Source organism: Typopeltis vanoorti, chromosome 10 (genome assembly GCF_054136105.1).
Source record: "Typopeltis vanoorti isolate ZY-2024b chromosome 10, IOZ_Tvanoo_1.0, whole genome shotgun sequence".
Lineage (NCBI taxonomy): Eukaryota > Metazoa > Arthropoda > Arachnida > Uropygi > Thelyphonidae > Typopeltis > Typopeltis vanoorti.
The window spans coordinates 110,257,352-110,276,496 of NC_143558.1; the positions used below are offsets into that span (position 1 = coordinate 110,257,352).

Genomic DNA, 19,145 nt, shown 5'->3' on the forward strand with positions numbered 1-19,145 from the left:
AGAGAGAGAGAAAGAGAGATTTTGAGAATTATTGCTCTTTGTACAGAAGAATGCTATTTTACGAAATAAAATAATAAAAAAAAAGTATAAGGAAAGTCAGATTCTAAATGTAACTGTCCCCCCCCCCTCAGTTCCAATAATCAGCATAAATGCTAATTTCATTATTCCTTTCTTGCTTTCTTTATAGTTTAATGAGAAGGGCAAAAATTTCAACTCCAGCTACGTTTTTCCGCTTTTTTTCCCTATTGAAATATGCGCATGTAATTTAAGTTTACAAAGTTGAAGACGTCTTCCAAGAAAAATAAAAACTAAGAATCATTTCTCTGATACCTACGCACCAGCTTCATTTCGGCTCAAATATATTTGCTATTCTTAAATCGTGGTCAGTTTTTCTTTACTGAATATTGAGGCGGAGAACAAGGAATCAAACGTAAGTTTCTATTCTTGTTTTTCTTTTTTTTATGCAAACTCAGTAACATATTAAGAGATCTATTCAATGTGCACAGGTTGTCATTAATTAAGCAAGGAATAAATCGCCAGTTCGTTTAATGTAATAAATAAGATCCATCTTAAGGTTTTGTTTTTTCCCTGATTTGGGGGGAACAAAACTTGGTTGTTCAAATACTTGCTCACCCTCTTCCACACATCGATGACAAATGAAAGCAAATCTGGACGACAGCGAAGATCACAATTTCCGCTAATTATATAAAAATTATTTGATTTTGATTAATAACGTTTATTAGAAAAGGTGCATTTCCTCTCGGAATATATTGTGTTCATTACTATTTCGTTTTCCACATGGCCTTTTGAAATTAATTATATACGAGCTTGAACTGACTGTTTCAACTCAACATATTTGGTCGTTTGATAATTAAAAATACAAACTTATTTAATACTGACCATTTACAAATATCTTACCTCTCCGTCTCATCGTTGATGGAAGATCATCACTAACCTAACTTTTGGCAAAGCATCTTGCAAACTTATTAAATATTAAAATAAGATCAACAGAATCCTATTGCAAGAATAGTCAACATTTTGTAAATAAATTCTAAGCCATTAAGATTGCACCAACAGACATGCTAGCCAGTCTAGATGTTGTATCCCTCTTCACCAATGTACCAGTTGAAGAGGTAATAAACATCATCCAAGATCTCTTTCCGCTAGATATCACACAGATGTTTAGACACTGCCTTCAATCTAATTTTTTCAAGGTTAACAACACCATCTACCAACAATTAGAAGGCCTAGCAATGGGAAGCCCATTATCACCATCTTGTGCAGACCTTTTCGTGGAAAAACTTGAAAAAGAAAATTCTCTACACAATCTCCCCTAGACCATCTATATGGTGGAGATATGTTGACGATATTTTCATTATATGGCAAGGCAGCTTAGAAAACCTAAAATCGTTTGTGAATAAAATCAACTCAATACATAACAAGATAAAATTCACTCTGGAAGTGGAAAACAGCCAACTGCATTTTTTAGACATCTTGATAAAGAAACAATCAAATAGTGTCAAATTATCTATTTACAGAAAGCCTACAAATACTGGAAGATATCTTCAATATACTTCACACCATCACAAGACACACAAACTGAGCATTATCCACATGTTGAAATATAGGACCAGAAAGTTTATATCAGAAGAGATATAATTTATATCAGAAGAGGATATACAGACTGAACTCTCACTAATAGCCAAGACGTTATCACAAAATGGATATCCTCCAAACATCATCAAAAAATATCTATACGGTGACAACCCCAGACAAGAAGAATGAAGCTCCCAGCACATTTCTACTGTAGTGATCCCTTTCATCAAGTCAATTTCTTATCAAATAGCCAGAATACTAGGAGCCTATAACATCAGAGTGGTCTTCAAACCTATCACCAGCATCAGATAGGTTTTAGGATCCCCAAAAGATAAGGTGCCATTCTACAAATATCCAGGAGTATAGTACATTCCTTGCTCCTCTGGTCTTGCCTTCATCGGGCAATCTTCACAGAGTTTAGAAATCAGACAAAAAGAACATGTTGATGATGTAAACCACAACAGTATCTCTTCCGGCTTAGCACATCATTTCTGTACGTCTAACCACACGATAGAATGGCAAAACAGCTCCATATCTGGATGACAACTACAGACATCGTTTATTCAAGGAAGCCACAATAGTGTTAATAACTCGCGGAAACCTCAACAGAAATCAGGGTGCAATCCTAAACAGTTCGCGGAAAAACCTCATCCTCACTCTAAATCCATCTGAACTACAGCTAGCGTAATCACATTACACGTTTACAACAAACACGCACTCGTAATAATGATATATATATACAGTATATATATATATATATATATATATATATATATATATATATATATATATATATATATATATATATATATATATATATATATATATATATATATATATATATATATATATTGAATTGTGAACACAGATAAACTAACAGGTAGCCAAGTTCACAGACTGTAATCCTTTATATGGTCTTCTAAACGGCGTTCAAATTTTAGATGGCTGTTGAAGGATTAAAGTTTATACAATATAATGGTATTTTGATAAACTGCTCAATTATTTTTATTCATCAAATAATACTTGCATTTTGTTTTTCATGAGGAATATCCAGTGGGGATTTCAGATAAGTCAAAATTAAGGAAGGCATATTTGTTGGAAATCAAATCAGAAAATTTTTAAAATATGAAGTCAAAAAGTGAATGTAGAAACCTGATAATCACTCAGAAATATGGAATGGTTTCCGAACAACACAGCAAAAGATTATGAAGCCAGAGTGAATCAATGTATCAAACTTTATTGGACTTTGATATCAATGAAGTTTATTTTTTCTATTCTCATTTTGACCTCTTCTTTAAACCGTTGATGCAGTGATTTGAGAAAATGTATTGCCAAATATGGAAGAATGCGAAAAAAGTTTTTTTGTTTTTTAAATCGAAAATTTTACTCGCATCTATACAGTATGAGATGTGCTTGCAAGTAAAACCCGTACATAAGCCAAAAGTGTGAGTGAGTGTGTGTGGACCTTTTTATAAAAAAATATTAAAATGTTGCTAATAAATTAAATGCGCTCAATGTATTAGTCCTGTGTGCGATCAATAAATAAACCAATTATTAAACAGAGTGTAATTGCTATAACGTATATGCGATATAAACACATATATGTTATACATACTGATATTTGTAACGATGTTATATATCAATGCTTTTATCTCTTATATAAAAAAATTGAAACTTTGTCCACCCCATTGCTATGCACATCGCTGAGAGGTGTTACAACTTACATTGACACTAAGACTGCGCAGCATAAATCAACTTCAGCAGATGACAACCAATATGAAATATCTTGTTTCAAATAAATGACTAAGCAAATCGCAATACATGCAAAGTAATGAACAACTGGATTACTGTTGAAAAACGTTCTTTGTCAGTAACTTAGTTGTTTAAAAAGTGCATGAAAACAAGTTTGTAATTCATATAGATTCATGTGGAATTTAAGATGACTTTTGAGGATTATCAAGATAAATTCGTTTTTAGAAGTAATGAATTCTGAAAGTAATGCAAATGATGCATTTTTTGAATGAGCAGAGCTAGAAATCTTTCCATAATGTAAAGCTGGAGAGGGGGGCGGGATAATGAATCGTAATAACTTACATACAGACTTTGCTTTGGTTACCGAAGTTAAAATTTCTAGCACGGATGTTGGAAGGTAGGGTTCTCCAAGTCTGCGAGAGAGTGACAGAGAGAATCACCTCAGTGTTCTTAAATTAAATGCAAGAACAATGGAAATGCACTTTCATGCACGGTTCGTAACTTTTTCGATGATGGTGAAGTAACAACAAAAGACTAGTTTCAAGTTATGTGATCTCCATAATTGGTATTGACAAATAAAATAAACTTTTACATCAAAAATTGATATTAAACAGGAATTATTGAAAGTGAAGTTCAAAACTTGAATCTTACCGGACAACGTAATTATTTAATGGCCCACCTATATAAGATAATCGAGTTGATGTGTTGCAACAATTTCTTTGCATGGCGATTTTTAACGACTTTGTATTAGTTTATTAAAATAAACCGTTTATTAAAAACGTCGACTTGCTTTGTTAATTTCGACATTCGGCCACCCCATTCTTTGAAACTGCTCCAAGAGAGACGACCGATTCATTTCACATAAGTTACTGACATCAATGTTGATTTATTCTCTTAAGGGCACTGCCTAGTACTTGTGGTTGTGGGGACTATATTTGGCAACGAAAACATATGCATAAAAATCTAAATGAGACTATTTCGACACAGTCGAAGTGTGGATGCGTGCTAATACACCTGCAGGAAAGTAAAGGACTAACAGAAACTGATTTTAAAATACCTGCTGTTTAGTTTGATTAAAGTTGAATTCGGCTTTCTCTTACATTTACTTCATCATCATAACAGTAAGTACGGACGTAGATTTTATGTTCGGTTCTGGTCGATTTTTAATCTCATTTTTAAATTCATTGGGAGTTCTCTTTTGAGATCGACCCGGCCAGTTGACTTCTTTATTGTTAATTCTCATTTATGTTTATTAGAGCATTAAGGAATGAGTTAGCATCATCTTTTATCTTTCTATTTATTAATATTTTATTCAAAGAGCAAAACGTTTTATTAATACAAATAGATGCAGTTTTGCGTGTCACCGCTTTGATATTTTTAATATTAGTTCGAGTGAAAGTCCCTACATGTTAGGGACTTTCACTAACATGTAGTGAAATTGGCGAAGTATATGCAAGGAAGAGGATAATAATTAATCTACAGCAACAACGTTAATCAAGTCATTCACGCCGTATTTAAACTTCATCTTAAATGTGCTTAATGTGTAGAAATAGGTTCTTTAAGCGAGACGCACTGATTAGTTCACTAGAAAGCCAATTTATTACGCAGGATGGCTTCACTCAGAGGAGTTGTCAGGCCTTATTATTGTTGGAGGAGTTAGATTATAAAAGGCGGAAACGCACTACCCAGTTATCAACCATCTGATGGAATGAAATATAGATACTAAATCAAATATTAATTAAATAGTACTGAAATCAACTACTGTCTAAAGGTGGAATTTCCCAAATCAGTTGCTATCAGCACTTAATCACAGTCACATTTATGTGATCCACTTATAGAAAACCCATGCAGCATCGTAAAACGTGCGATGTACGTCGGATGTGTACTTTAAAAACTGTATTAAGTAAATTTCAAAGGGTTTCTATTCAAATTTATTATTATTATTATTTTTTTGACTTTTCTAGTAACCTTAGTTGGTTGGAAATGGACCGTTAGTAGTAATCCAGCCACTAGTGACAAGATCAAGATAAGATAAGGAATCGTGACGTGATTGGTTGACGTCATTGTGAGTCGCTTCGATCGGGTTTGGAATGTTAGGAATTTCCCTGAGGGTATATGTGTCAATGGCTTCAGTTCTTGTGTTCTGGTTCGCGTATGGAATTATGGGCGATGGTAGAGATAAGGATTCGGTTGTGATTGGTGGACACTTTAAACAAGATTTAGATCAAGATAAGATAAGGAATCGTGACGTGAATATTTGTTGTTATGAGATGTAAATAAGTGACGTCATTTGTTATTTGTAAATAAGTGACAGATACCATGGTAACCACACTTCCATACAATGACGTTATGTGTTTGTTAATTTCTGGGGAACATATGTCTCTCTTTCTGTGATTTTTTTTATTTTTTTTTTAAAAACAGTTATCATAAAAAACGTGATTTTTTCCTAAAAGGTTATCATAAAAGCGCGTTTTTTTTAATTTTTTTTCCCCAAAAAAGTTATCAGTATCAGTTGGAGGTGACATCACTAAAAGATATCCGCAAAAGATGAGCTCACTCATCCCACTAGGCTGAGCAGACATCTTCTGGAGGAGAGGGGAGAGACTAGGGTGATGTGGTTAGGTGGGGGAGGATTGCAGGGAAGACATCTATCACCCTCTGTGATATCACAGAAAGAGAGACATATGTTCCCCAGAAATTTCCAAACACATAACGTTATTGTTGTCATATTTTGTTTGGCTATGGAATTGTGGGTGATCTTTTTGAGATAAGATATCTTGGAATTTTCCCAGGGTGATACACATCCGTCATTGTCGTCATGTTTTATCCAACAGCATGTAGAAACATGTCCGTGAATCATGTGCGCAAAAGTTTCATTTTGGAAGGAACAGTCAGGGTTCCTTGCAAAATGAAACTTTTGCATTGAGTTGAGTGACTGACACAATTTCAAATGTATGGAAGTGTGGTTACCATGGTATCTGATTTAAAAATTCTTTTGCGTGACCAACTATTTTGATGTAAGGTAACCAAGAAACAGTGAGTAACAAAAATTTTATTCATTGAACTCTTTGGAAAATGTTAAGAGTCTATACTAAATATTGTGAAATAAATTTTTAGGTAATTATATGTTTCGAATTTTTCTCAGTGAATATACTTGTAAATAGTATTTCAGCAAAATCAAATATGTATTTGTAAACTTAAATGAACAAAGATGTGTGCTTTTGTTGTTATGGTTTTCCACAGTGAATTTTTACTCAGTTATTCTTATTAGAAGTTGATATTTAAATCCACAACTTTATATCTTAATGCAATTCTGTTTAATTATTTAAAAAAAATCACAACTGTGAAATTAATGCCAGGATGGAACATTAGTTTTTAACAAAAAGTGTTGAAAACTAATATCTATGTCTTGATTATTTTAGAAATTGTCTAATGCTACCTATTGACATTATTTGAGTTATCTGAAAACAATTCGTTCACATAATCGAAAATCCGAACTGTTAGAATTTGGTTATTTTACAGAGAGAGAGAGAGAGAGAGAGAGAGAGAGAGAGAGAGAGAGAGAGAAGCACCTAATTAACCTAACAAAACGTGACTTTAACTCTTCTTTAAAGTTTAGCATAAAGAAAATGTTTGTACTCTTCAGATAACACATATACAAATTTTATCTTTCCCTACACCAAGTAAGATAAAAACACACCAACAGTATATCCAACAGCATGTGAAGACATGTCGTTGAGTCATCTGTGCAAAAGGTTCATTTTTGAAGGAACGGTCAGGGTAGGGCATGGTAAGTGTAAACAGTACTATAAGAAAATACCATACAGTCGAGATACTTTGGACTTAAGGTAATCGTTCATCCACTGCAGCTGCTGTTTTGTGATTTGTGTTTGGTAATGTAAAAAAAATGGGTGAGCCACAAATTCTTTGAAAGTTTCTTTGTGAAAAGTTCTAATTGTTTAGAATTTTGTAAACGAAAGTTACCAAAAAGTATACGATCAGAGCTAATAATCAGTGAAATAATAATAAATAACTATTCATTTGTGGTGCCATATGAAGTAATCTAAGAAGAAAGAAGGAAAACGATAATGAAAAATCGACAGCGGGTGAAAAATTCGAATTTTCAGTTATCATTGGGATAACTGACTGCCAATTTCTTTTGAATAAGAGTTCAAATTTATTTCCTAAAGAAATTTGTATTTCTGATGGAATTAGTGTAAGATATGCATTGACAAAATCACCTTGTAGTTGTAAAGAATTACCTGAAAGAATTAAAAAACCAGAATTCTTGGTTAATAAAATATAACCATCATCTGAAGCGGGAAATTGGTTCGCTATCTTTGGACAAACTAAGAAATTGGATGATAGAATTAACATGCAAATATCATATATTACTTGCCAAAGGAAGTGAAAAATCAAAAACATTAACGATGTTAATAGGGAGGCCTGTTCTTGATTTAAATGAAATTGGATGCCCAAAACGTGAAAACATAACGTGTACTTTTAAATGCTTTTGGAAACATAACCAAAGATTGTATGCTTTTAATAATTCTCAGAAGTATATGTATTGGATTCGAAAATATAAATATTCAACCCTTAATTTTACTACAGTAATAAATTCCCAACGTTCACCAAATGAAAAATTAACTTTCAGATGAGAGTCACATTGTCAAAATCATGATGGCAATTCCACAAGTCTGGGAAGAACCTTTGATGTATTTTTCAATTTATTTATTTTCTGTATTGTTAGATGCAGTAATTACAATTTGTAAAAAATATCTTATTCAAATAAAATGCGTAAATTTAAATGAACACTTGGGTGTCGTTGATGTGTTATATACAACTTTAAGAAGGAGGATAACATTTTTTTTCTTTTTTTTTTCCTTGTGAAATTTCATGCCACAAAGTAACCAGAGAATTTTTTTTTGATTCATTAAATTTAAAGTCTTATTTGTTCATGCAAGCCCTCAAATATTTCAAGAAACTGACAAATCTTGGGAGTAAAAGGAATAATCGGATATTAAATTAATCGCTAGAATTTTAGTGGTGAAGATTTCATCCTAAAAGTCACAATAATGTTAGAGTTTGGTTATTTTACAGAGCCATTAGATATTTAAAACCAATGGCACGTTACAAAAATCTTAAAAAGATTGCTGTAGAAAAATGCTGCAGAGAGTTCAAAACCTTGTTTGTCTCATATCAGTTACTTAAAATTTACTAATGCTAAAGAAAAAAATAAATAAAATAAATAAATTCCACTTATAGAAATAGGTTAAAAGCACAAGGAATCGAAGGTGAAATTAATAGTTATATTCGTAATTTCCCAACGGAAACCAAGAGTTCGAACCAAAACACACGATTTCTCACCTACGTACAACAAATGGCGACTGGATAAGAGAGATATCTTTAAGATAAGACTTAATGAGAAATATACAGTGTTGGAAAATAAATGCACATACACTTTATATATTTATTAATTCTGCTCAGTTATTCTGTTAGAATATGACCTTTAAAAGTAAAATACAGAAAATAACCATTCAATTTGAAAAAAAAAAATTAAAATAAAAATTTCACTTGTCAGAATTCCATACTCTAACAGCAATCGGAATTCGAAACCGGAAATAACACTTACTCTAAACAAAATGGCGCATAGACTTTCCCACCAAGCTTGGGCAACAGTGGGAAAGAATTAATACAGAGAACCAATCGGATAGTAATCTAAATTAATATTAAATGTAAGCATTAATTTACTACACCAATAAATGCCAACGGTAACGAAGAATGAATAATTTAGGATGTGTGTCATCCAAACATCTGAATACTAATCCCTTAGTTATATGTAAGTATTTGAGAAATATCAAAACTTGAGGAAATGCTACCTTTTGAACAATACCACAATTTACGGATGTGACTCATGTCATTTTCATGAAAGACCCCTTTGAAGAAAACCGCTCGCTGGGGGATATTGCAATGACGAAACCACAGCATCTAAGGTCTGTAATCTAAAGGACGAAGTATTTAACTAGTTCAGGTTACAGTATTTACAGAAATTTCATTCTTTGTGGCTTTTGTGTTTGTGTTGTGGATATAAAATTCAACTATTTTGGAACATTCGTATTTAGAAGAGTCATCTGGAAAGCTGTAAGTACTTTTTTTAACTTAAACATAACAACTGCTCGTATGATTTTGGTAAGCGTAATTCTAATACTGAATAGTTTTTTTTCCATAAGAATAATCATAGGGTATATATATATTAGAGTATCAACATGGATACATTAGCGATTTTATTATGTCTAATGTGTATGTGTTTAAGGGACACCAGTACATAATTAATTATTCAGAAAAACTCGAAACACGAGAGCCATCACGACTTTCTCTAAGAATTCCCACACTTTAACAGGAAAGAAATACCCAAAATGTATTGGAAAATTAGTACAACCATCTATAGAAGAAAAAAATTATTTATTGAACTTGAAGATTGTACTTTACACAAAACAAAATATTCGGATGAATTATGAATAAAATATGAACTTGATTAGATTATGAATATAGAAGAAAATACGGATGAACTATGGGGAAAAAGTGTGTTTGAGTTACATTAGTATATATAATTAAATTATTGAGAAAACCTAATCACACCCGTCATCACGATGTACTCTAAGAATTCCCACCTTTAACAGTAAAGAATTACCCCAAAATATATTGGAAAATTAGTACAACCATCTATAGAAGAAAAAAAAAAACTGTATGTTTGAGTAACATACCATATAATTAAATTGTTCAGAAAATCTCGAAACTGAATTTCCAAACACATAACGTCACGATTCTTATCTCTAAATATCACCCACAAGGCAATAAACCAACCAAAAACACCACGTGATGTTTCCGGCAGAAGGGGGGGCCCAGCGAAATTCCAAACATCCTAAAATCAATAAAAACAAACATTCACGTCACGAATCCTAATCTTATCTTGATCTTGTTTAAAGTGTCCACCAATCACGACACGATTCCTTATACACTAATATATCTCTCTTTTCCATTCAAAACAACAACGTCACTTATTTACAAATAACAAATGACGTCACTTATCTACATCTCATAACAACAAACATTCATGTCACGATTCCTTATCTTATCTTGATCTTGTCAGAAGTGACCGGACTATTACCATTCATCACAGGTATGGTTTTATATGTCTGGAGCTAAACTAACCTGAAAAGTAATTAACATAAGAAAGAAGTTGTTTTTTACATCTATCTTAAATATTACAGTTAGTGTATGATTGTCGATAATATTCGCATGAAAGGAATAAGTTCATGAGTATATCGAGCTACAAATGTCCAATGCGGATTGGAGTGGATGGAATCGCATTGTCTGTAATGATTGGAATTTCAATTCATTTATTATTGGTGGAATGTCGAACTTCATTCTAATTTAGTAGTTACTGATGATCCAATAATTTAGCATTTTTTTATTGAAACAAAAAAATCAAGAAAAAAGATAATAAAAAAGATTTATTGGCAATGCTTGTAGTTCATTTTTGAAATGAAGTGTAATTTAAAAACAGCACTCATTGAAAGTAATGCAAAAGTGGATAAGAAATACTTCGGAAACTATGCTTACATAATAATAATAAAGACAAACATGTATTCTTAATACCGAGATGAGTGCAGTAATCTTCATAAAGTACTTTACGGCAGAATAAATTTTTAAACAGAATAATAATAACAAAAAAGAATAAACTTTTATTTTGAAGCGGAGGGGGTTGTTATTCGGAAGGTTCTTGAAAATACGGTGTATTTTCATCTCACATGATATTAATCGTAACATAGTGCGCAAAAGTTTCGAATCCTGCTTCTCAAAAATGAGGAGATCGTCGTCTATTCGCGCTATTACATTTTAATTGATTTACTTTTACTGCCAGTACTTTTCTGCTGGGAAATCTGACAATAATTTTCATTTTCTAAAAATTATGCAAACTCAGATTTTACACATGTTTATGGGTTAAGCGGGACTCGAATGTTTTTTACTATTAATGAAACTTCATCATCGCGGTAAATGAGCAACGTCGTATATGAATTCAAATTTGAATTCAAATTTTTTTCTAAGGAAATAGTTTCTTTTTTAACCTAAAGCTCTCCGAAATATATTGTCTTCGACTGATGTTAAATTGTAAAGTTTGACATCATTTAAAATGATCACTAATATTTTAATTATTAAATTTTAAAAATTAAAATTGGATTACTTGTTATTCAGCAATCACTACTGAAAAACAAGAAACACCATATATGGATATGTTTCAACTGAGTACCATTCTTTATTTTCACGCTGAAAGCGTGAAAATAAAGAATGGGATTAAACATGCTTTGCCAACTCCATAAGTAAGCGGCAAGTAGATTTTTTTTTTTTTTTTTTTCTAATAGTATTCTTGTAGAGTAACTGTGTCCATCGCAACAAAGCAGCTTATATGTACCTGCAGACAATTTATTTGTGATTTCTAACGTATTAGTTTAATCGTTTCGTACAATTCTGATAGTATAAACGATTCGGGCGAAGCTAACAGACAATTCAAAAAAATATAGAAGTGATTTTGCCTACGACCTTAAGCAGAGGTATTATTTTGAGTAAGAACGGACAAACAAAAATCGAATGTATTTGGTGCTCACTTACTCAGTTGGCAAAGTATGTCTTGCGAAGCAATTCTTCTGCATTAAAAGTTTGTGAACCGTTCCTAAAAATTCTATTTGGACCAAAAATTCTATGCCCTTATTGAGGGAGATTTATGTTTTTAGAAATAAAAATATAAATCTCTTCTACAAAAACCGTAAGAATGATATAAAAAATATATGAGGATAAACCTGTGATATATATTTTTTTTCGCGGAAGGCGAAAGTGACACCTAGGTAACCAGGAAGATAATCCCACAAAGCCTGAAGAATGCAAAAATGATCAGAGCGTCTGACCAAATTTATCTTAACCCTCATGTAGTGCTACTGGTTTGTAGGCATCCAGTTAGATATTCAACGAATGAGAATAGGCTAGCAAGAAATCTGGGAATCAGCCCACCAAACTCTATTCTATATTGGATTTAAACAAGTCAAACACGATGTTTTTATACATTAAATTGGCATTCAAATTTATACATTGGCAAGGAACTTCCTCTGTCTTTTCTTTTCTTAAAAAAAAAAAGCCATTACTTTGCAGTAATTGCAGTATAAGTATATCCAGATTATGACAACAGCGTTTGTGATATTCCACACTTACTTGTTACTTACCAACTCTGTATAACAACGACTTCTTAAGAGTAAGATTCTTCCATTTTTGTGAGATTATTGAGTAAAACGTTTTCAAAATATTATAACCTGTGCATTCTTTGTTCTTCATTTAAAAAAGCACCTAACTTATCTGCTAAACGCAGTTGCTTTAAAGCACGTACATCCAATAGGATGATATCGAAATTGTTATCAAACATGCACGTACGTAAAGTGGGAACATGTACTGCGTGCCATTAATATTGCATGTAGAATATTTATGTTTAACTGCGGTTAACAACTGCAAGAATCAACAAATTAGTACAAAATTACAAATAATTTTGTACCATCTTCAGTTCCTGGGAACTGAAGGTGGTGATGTTTTTCTTTAGGTTGACTAAGGATAGAACGGAGTTTAGGAAAAGTAGAGAAACATGTTTTGATGTCGAATTTTTTTTTAATTTTAGCCAGTTTGGGGGAGAGGGAACTAATGAAAGGCAAGGAGATGTAAGTTCTGGGGTTAGTAGAATCTTCATTAGTTATTTGAAGACGGCGAAAAAGAAATTTCTCAATGCTTTTTAAAGTAAAACCATTATTAAGAAAGGTCCTTTTGAGGAAATTAAGTTCATTTTGAAACTCTACGTCGTCTGATAATAAGGATCTGGCCCGATGTGCAAGGGTGGAAATAATGCCAAATTTCTGTGGAGAGTAGTGGTGAGAGGATGCTTGAAGGTATCTCTGTCTGTATGTGTTGGCTTCCTAAAGATTGAAATTTTAACATTATCAGAGCACCTTGTAAATTTTATGTCTAAGACATTATATATATAGGACGACACAGAAGTAACAGGGTAGTTGTGAATCAGTAGTCACTACAATTACATTATTATTTTGATTATTAATTGATTTTTGTTTGTGTTATTAATTGATATTAGACATTACGTCCTTCATAATACACCGCATTGTACTGCTAATAAAATTTTTCTATTTTAACGCGAATTCTCAGACAACCATGTAGCTTTTTTGAGACCGTGGATATAACATGTGCTTTAGCTGTCAGACAGCAATTCAATCTGAAAGAAACAAAGGAAGATAGTTTACTATAGAATCAGGAGTAAGGTAAGATTTTACGTACGGGCACTATCATTTATCAACTCTATGGATCACAGTATGAAGCGTCATTAAACTTGGTGTCACAAACAAGTTATCTTAGCTCTTTATTTTCTACAAATAATGTTTCGATCCTGAATAAATCTAATACACGACAAACCAAACGGAATATAACCAATTTTCGCATGAAAAGTAGCACAATCAAAAGACAAACATTAATAAAAAAGGCAGGCACTTGCCAAGCAACAACTGCATGGTGAATCTAAACAAGTAACCAAAGTACATTTTGAGCGCTGATAGCAAATTATATTTAGAAATGAATAATAGAATAAACAAATTTGGTATGGTGAAGAGCAGCTGAAATATTTATAAAGAATGTGAGAAAAATTGGCTAAAATATTAACCTAGAAGCACACTAGTGTGTTCAAAAACCAATTTTAATTTATATTTATATTAGCTCACTCAGTTTTGGGGATACCCTTTGGTTGGAAAGACCTGGGTTCGAATCCCGTATAGGATGCGAACAATTCTTCTTCTGATCAGGCCTTTTTATCTGAAGGTGAGTTAGCCGGTTTCATAAGGTGTGGCAGGTTTTTTGCTTTCAAAACATTGGGTTTTTTCATTCCGGAAAACTGGCAAACCGGCCAGAAGAACACACGCAATACATATGATATTATGCAGATCAGATTAACCGTCCTATCGGAGCACTAATTTCCAAATTTCTGGGATTTATGACACTGACAATCAGGATAGAAATAAGAAGGCTGCAGTGAAGGATTGTGGCTTCCAGGAGATTGAAGACACCCTACAGCCCGGGTCAAGCACCCAGTGAGTATTATCTCTTCTCGAAACTGAAGAAATACTTTCGACGAAGAAAATTTGCAGATGCCACCGAGGTGAAAGATGCAGTTTTAGGCCATTTTGCAGACAAAATTACAGACTACTGTTTCAAGAGCATACAAATGTTAATTCAAAGATCCGAAAAGTGTGTTGAAGTAAAGGGAGATTATGTTGAAAAGTGACACAATTGTTTTCTTTCTATCACCTCTAAAAGTTAGTTAGGCCTGCAACTTATAGGACCACTCTCGTATGTTGAAATGAAGGGTAGGTTCTCGTTTACTGAATTAGCTCATATTCACATTTATTATTATGGAAGTCAAATAGAAATTCTAGAAACAACTGGCTGTGCTTAGTGTCACAGAATCCAACGAATCTCCATCACATGATTGCAATTGAAAAAGGCGCGCCTCCCATGCAGCTGCGTTCATGAGAATCAGATTAAACTGTGCTATTCTGGGGATTACGTTTATCGGACATTCGCTATAGTTAACTGGCATTTTCTTAGCAGTTTCTATAAGAGTTGTTTGGAAAACAGACTTGGACTTTTCTACAGTGACTTCTTGCAAACCTGGTAGAAAACACTTTCCACGATGTGCAATATCACGACATTCCTTTTGCGTGGTGGAGAAACATTTAGTTCATAAAGAAACATTTGTGGTGAAACATTTGAAGTCATGCATGACGAAACTCCACCACACTTATGTTGCGAGGGACGAGGATATCTTGATCAATTGTTTTCTGAAAAATGAGTTGTTTGAGATAAGCTACTTACATGGCTTTAACAGTCATCTGGCCTAAATCTTACAAATGTTTATTTGCTGCTCTATTCGCAATCATTGGTGTACTTGACCAATACCAACGAGGAATACTGAGAAACTGCAAGGATGCGGTGACAATGTATGGATGGTTATTAGACAAGTAACTTTCGAGAGCATGGGGGCTCTCAATGATGAGCTGCCTCAATGGCTGCATAGCTACCAGCGGAGAAGTAATTTTGAACACTTACTGCAAGGTAAGTTCATCCTACGGTGTTTCGTTTGCCATTTTGTCTGCATTACAGCTTGCAGGCATTCGTGCTGCGGTAATAAGTGGTTGTATCTCGAAAATCCGAGGTGCAGAATTCATGTTCATTGGAACTTTTCCACTAGGATTCATATGCATATTTATGGAAAGGATGTGGAGTTCCCTTTATATTCACACGAGCCTAAACAACCTCTTTTGAGCTCAAAAATGTACGGTTGTCCAGAAACAAGCAGGTGATGCCAATCACATGAAGTTTTCTACAAAAGTTTCAATTTTCCACTTGTAGCATATTTAGAAACCATAAGAGACTAATAAAGGATCCCATGACAAACAAAAATGTCTTATAAATTTAGAGCGACATATTCGCTCATCTTGAGAAGGTTATTATTCCGAATTACGGGAGAAGCAACTAAGACAATGGGAATCAGTGTATTATGTCTATTAATTGCTTTTGTTCTGGGGATTTCTGGGGATTGAGACTTCACAAAATTTGACGATTTTGAGAAGTCTCATTCGGCTTTGCTAGGGGAAAACTCTTACAGATTAATATTAGACCAGCTAACTCAAGATCAGATTTAAATCCCTAACAAGACGTTCTTCGTGTCTTAGACCTGATTTGAAAGGGAGCTTTCTAACCAAAGGACGTCGTAGATGCAAACTCATTACAGGACTTCCTGAAGCGGATTTTACAAACGTTCATGGATAAAGCGAAATTCAAAACTTCATCCTTCGCGGTAAACAAGCAATCACGTTTATGCATTGAGTCACAGAAGGCATGCTAACCCTTTCTTGAAATGCATTAGGAACTTATGCATTAGGACAGTACTAATTACATCACAGTCTTTATTAACAATGCCAAAATTTTTCTAAGGAAATTGTTTCTTTTTTAACTTAGTACTGTCCTCGAATCATGTAAAAATATCAAGTTTGACATCACTAATATTGTAATTTTTAAATTTTAAGAATTAAAATTGGACTTCTTGTTTTTCAACAATCAACATTGAAAATCAAGATAATGAAATCTCCTCAGTCATGAACCTACTAAAGTTATACAAAAGTTTTCTATTTTGTTGAGAAATATGCCACAAATAGTAGACCAGCCCAGAATTAGCCAAACCTAATTCTCCTATTTCTAGAATTAATAATAAAATAGTAATAAAATCTATAATAAGTATAGTTATTTATACATGGTAATGGTTATATAGAACTGCCATTTACTATGGCAATATTAATTACTATCCTATGTTATTAATTTTCTTTTATTAAATGCATTTATATTAACAAATCGATATTATTTCTTCATATTTTCTCATCTTCCATTTAAGGTTCGAAATGTTTTATTTCACTCATTCAAGTGGTGCTGCGATCGTTTATCGTGCGACAGAAATGCAAACTTTTTTTATTCTTATTCCACAGAATTGTCGTTATGTAATCTCTTCTTAACCTTGAATATAATCAACGCGGATATCTCTCAGGAAGCATATATAAAGGACCACATTCGTATATTGCATTACTTTCTGCCTAATACAGTGGATCACAATGAAAATCCTTGCGGTATTCGTCGCTGTTGCTCTCCCGGTTGCTTTCTGCCAAGCAAAACACAAAGGTAAGTAACCTGTTTATTCCATCAATATTTTCCAAAATGAAACTTCGGAAAATAATCTAAGACAGAAACTTGGACGATTTCTTCGTAAACAGGAAAGGATTATTCATTGAAGAGTAGGAATTATTACTGACCGTTATTATTATTATTATTTCACTATATATTTTTCTCTTCATACAACAGAATTGGGTATTGGTCGAGGCTTCACCAGCATTGACTTTCTGTAATTCTGATTTCTAAAATTTAGACGTTAGAAAGGTTTTCCCTTGAGAGTGTATTATTCATTCTCAAAGTTAAAGATTTAAATGCAAAATATTCGGAATTAAATATTTATAGTAATTATTAAACGGATAATTTTATATTCTGATTTCTTTGTGTAGGAATAATCTGTAAATTATAACTATATTTCTTAAACAAAATTTAATGATATAAAAATTTAAGATGAATTCTGTTTATGGGTTTATCATAGCTTTTCGTTCAAGAGCTATTGGTAACCAAGTTACTCAGCTATTTTTAACCCTCTGCCTAATCCCTCTTTTGATCTCTGCGCATGCGCGCGCCAGCTTCAAACTGGCTGGTATTGGCTTAAGTATAGTGCAGTACTTGGACTATGCATATTTCCAACTCCACGTGTTTGTTTCTGTAGCCGTTTCGTAATGGTATTATTAATATTATTGTTATTACGTGACACCTAATAGTCCAAACTCAAACGCCACTACCATCTTCATCTACACAACGCCATCTACTCTACCCATTCCCACCACAAGTGTTTTTCATCAGTAAATTGCGTGTATTCTCATGGCGATTTGTCTGTATGGAAGATGAAAAATTGAAGTTTCTGAAAAAAAAAAAAAAAAAAAACCTCACTAACTCAACTGAAAACACCCATATAAAGATTCCGCTCATTCGAACTTAAGTATTTTTCAAGTGAAATGCGCAACATACGTCGTTCTTCGAATTGCGCCACGGAGGAGCATTAAACAAAATAAATAAATAAAACATAATCAACCGACCCATCCATGACTCTCACATGCCTCATTTTTTGTACTAGTTATCAAGAAAAGTTTCTATTGCTTTCAGGAAGTCAGCCATAATAATGAAATCTGAGAGCGATAAGGTTCACGAACGTTGATGAAGTAGCAATATATTATAACATAAACTAATATTACAATCCATTTTAGCAAAGTGACGAGTTCAAACTAATCTTTGAACTCATCCACAGCACTGGTGTACTGCAAGTTCCCAAACTTCGGGAAAGTGGAACTAGCAGAAAGCAGTTAAGAAAATAAAATGGCGTCCATTCAGATTGTGCTTAAAATTTCTAAACGAATAAACTGTCATGTATAAATATTCATCTGCTTTCACATATCAAACAACATTTAGATTTTATTTTTCTTGCAGAATGTCAGGAGGATGGAGAAGAGTACTCGGAATGTGGCACAGCATGTCCAGATACATGTGAGAATTACAAGAATAAGCCGCTTATCTGCACAGCCCAGTGCGTCATGGACTGCTTCTGTAAGGAAGGACTAGTCAGGCACTCAAATGGCGCATGCGTGCCCCCAGAAGAATGTTAAAGGAATTTTGCAGAAAAAAATTGTAAAATATAGTTGGGAATAAAATTCTAATATATATAAAAGTTCTATTTCTTGCGTAGTTTTTTATTTTTATTTGATTTTTATTTATTTTTTTATATCTAACAACCAAGAGAGATCGCTAAGTGATAGCACATCAGCGAGATGGGTTAAATTGAATTGCTTACAATAATATGATTATTAAGTGGAGAAGTTTTTAATTGCTATAAAAATGTTTCTTTAATTAAATCTAATCATATTTGGCTGTTTCGTAAAATGCAAGGGAAAAATCTTCAATCGAATATTCGTCCCATTGTTCCAGCTACAACGGGAACAATGAGACGAAGGAACCTTCGTCCACTGTTACTAAGGTATAATGGAGAAATCTATAAGTACTGT

At 33.1% G+C, this 19,145-nt stretch overlaps 1 protein-coding gene and 1 long non-coding RNA gene across 2 annotated transcripts in view; one reads left to right on the plus strand and one right to left on the minus strand.

Annotated features, from left to right (window-relative positions):
• The window catches only part of LOC150102671 (uncharacterized), a 125,229-nt gene that overhangs the window by 91,195 nt on the left and 14,889 nt on the right, over positions 1-19,145 (minus strand). The window lies entirely within an intron of this gene.
• On the plus strand, positions 10,458-18,817 carry LOC150102677 (venom peptide SjAPI-2-like). Its single transcript, XM_090399046.1, has 3 exons — positions 10,458-10,528; positions 16,895-17,175; positions 18,574-18,817. The coding sequence occupies exons 2-3, from the start codon at positions 17,109-17,111 to the stop codon at positions 18,747-18,749; spliced, it is 243 nt and encodes an 80-aa protein (XP_090255172.1). The 5' UTR covers positions 10,458-10,528; positions 16,895-17,108; the 3' UTR covers positions 18,750-18,817.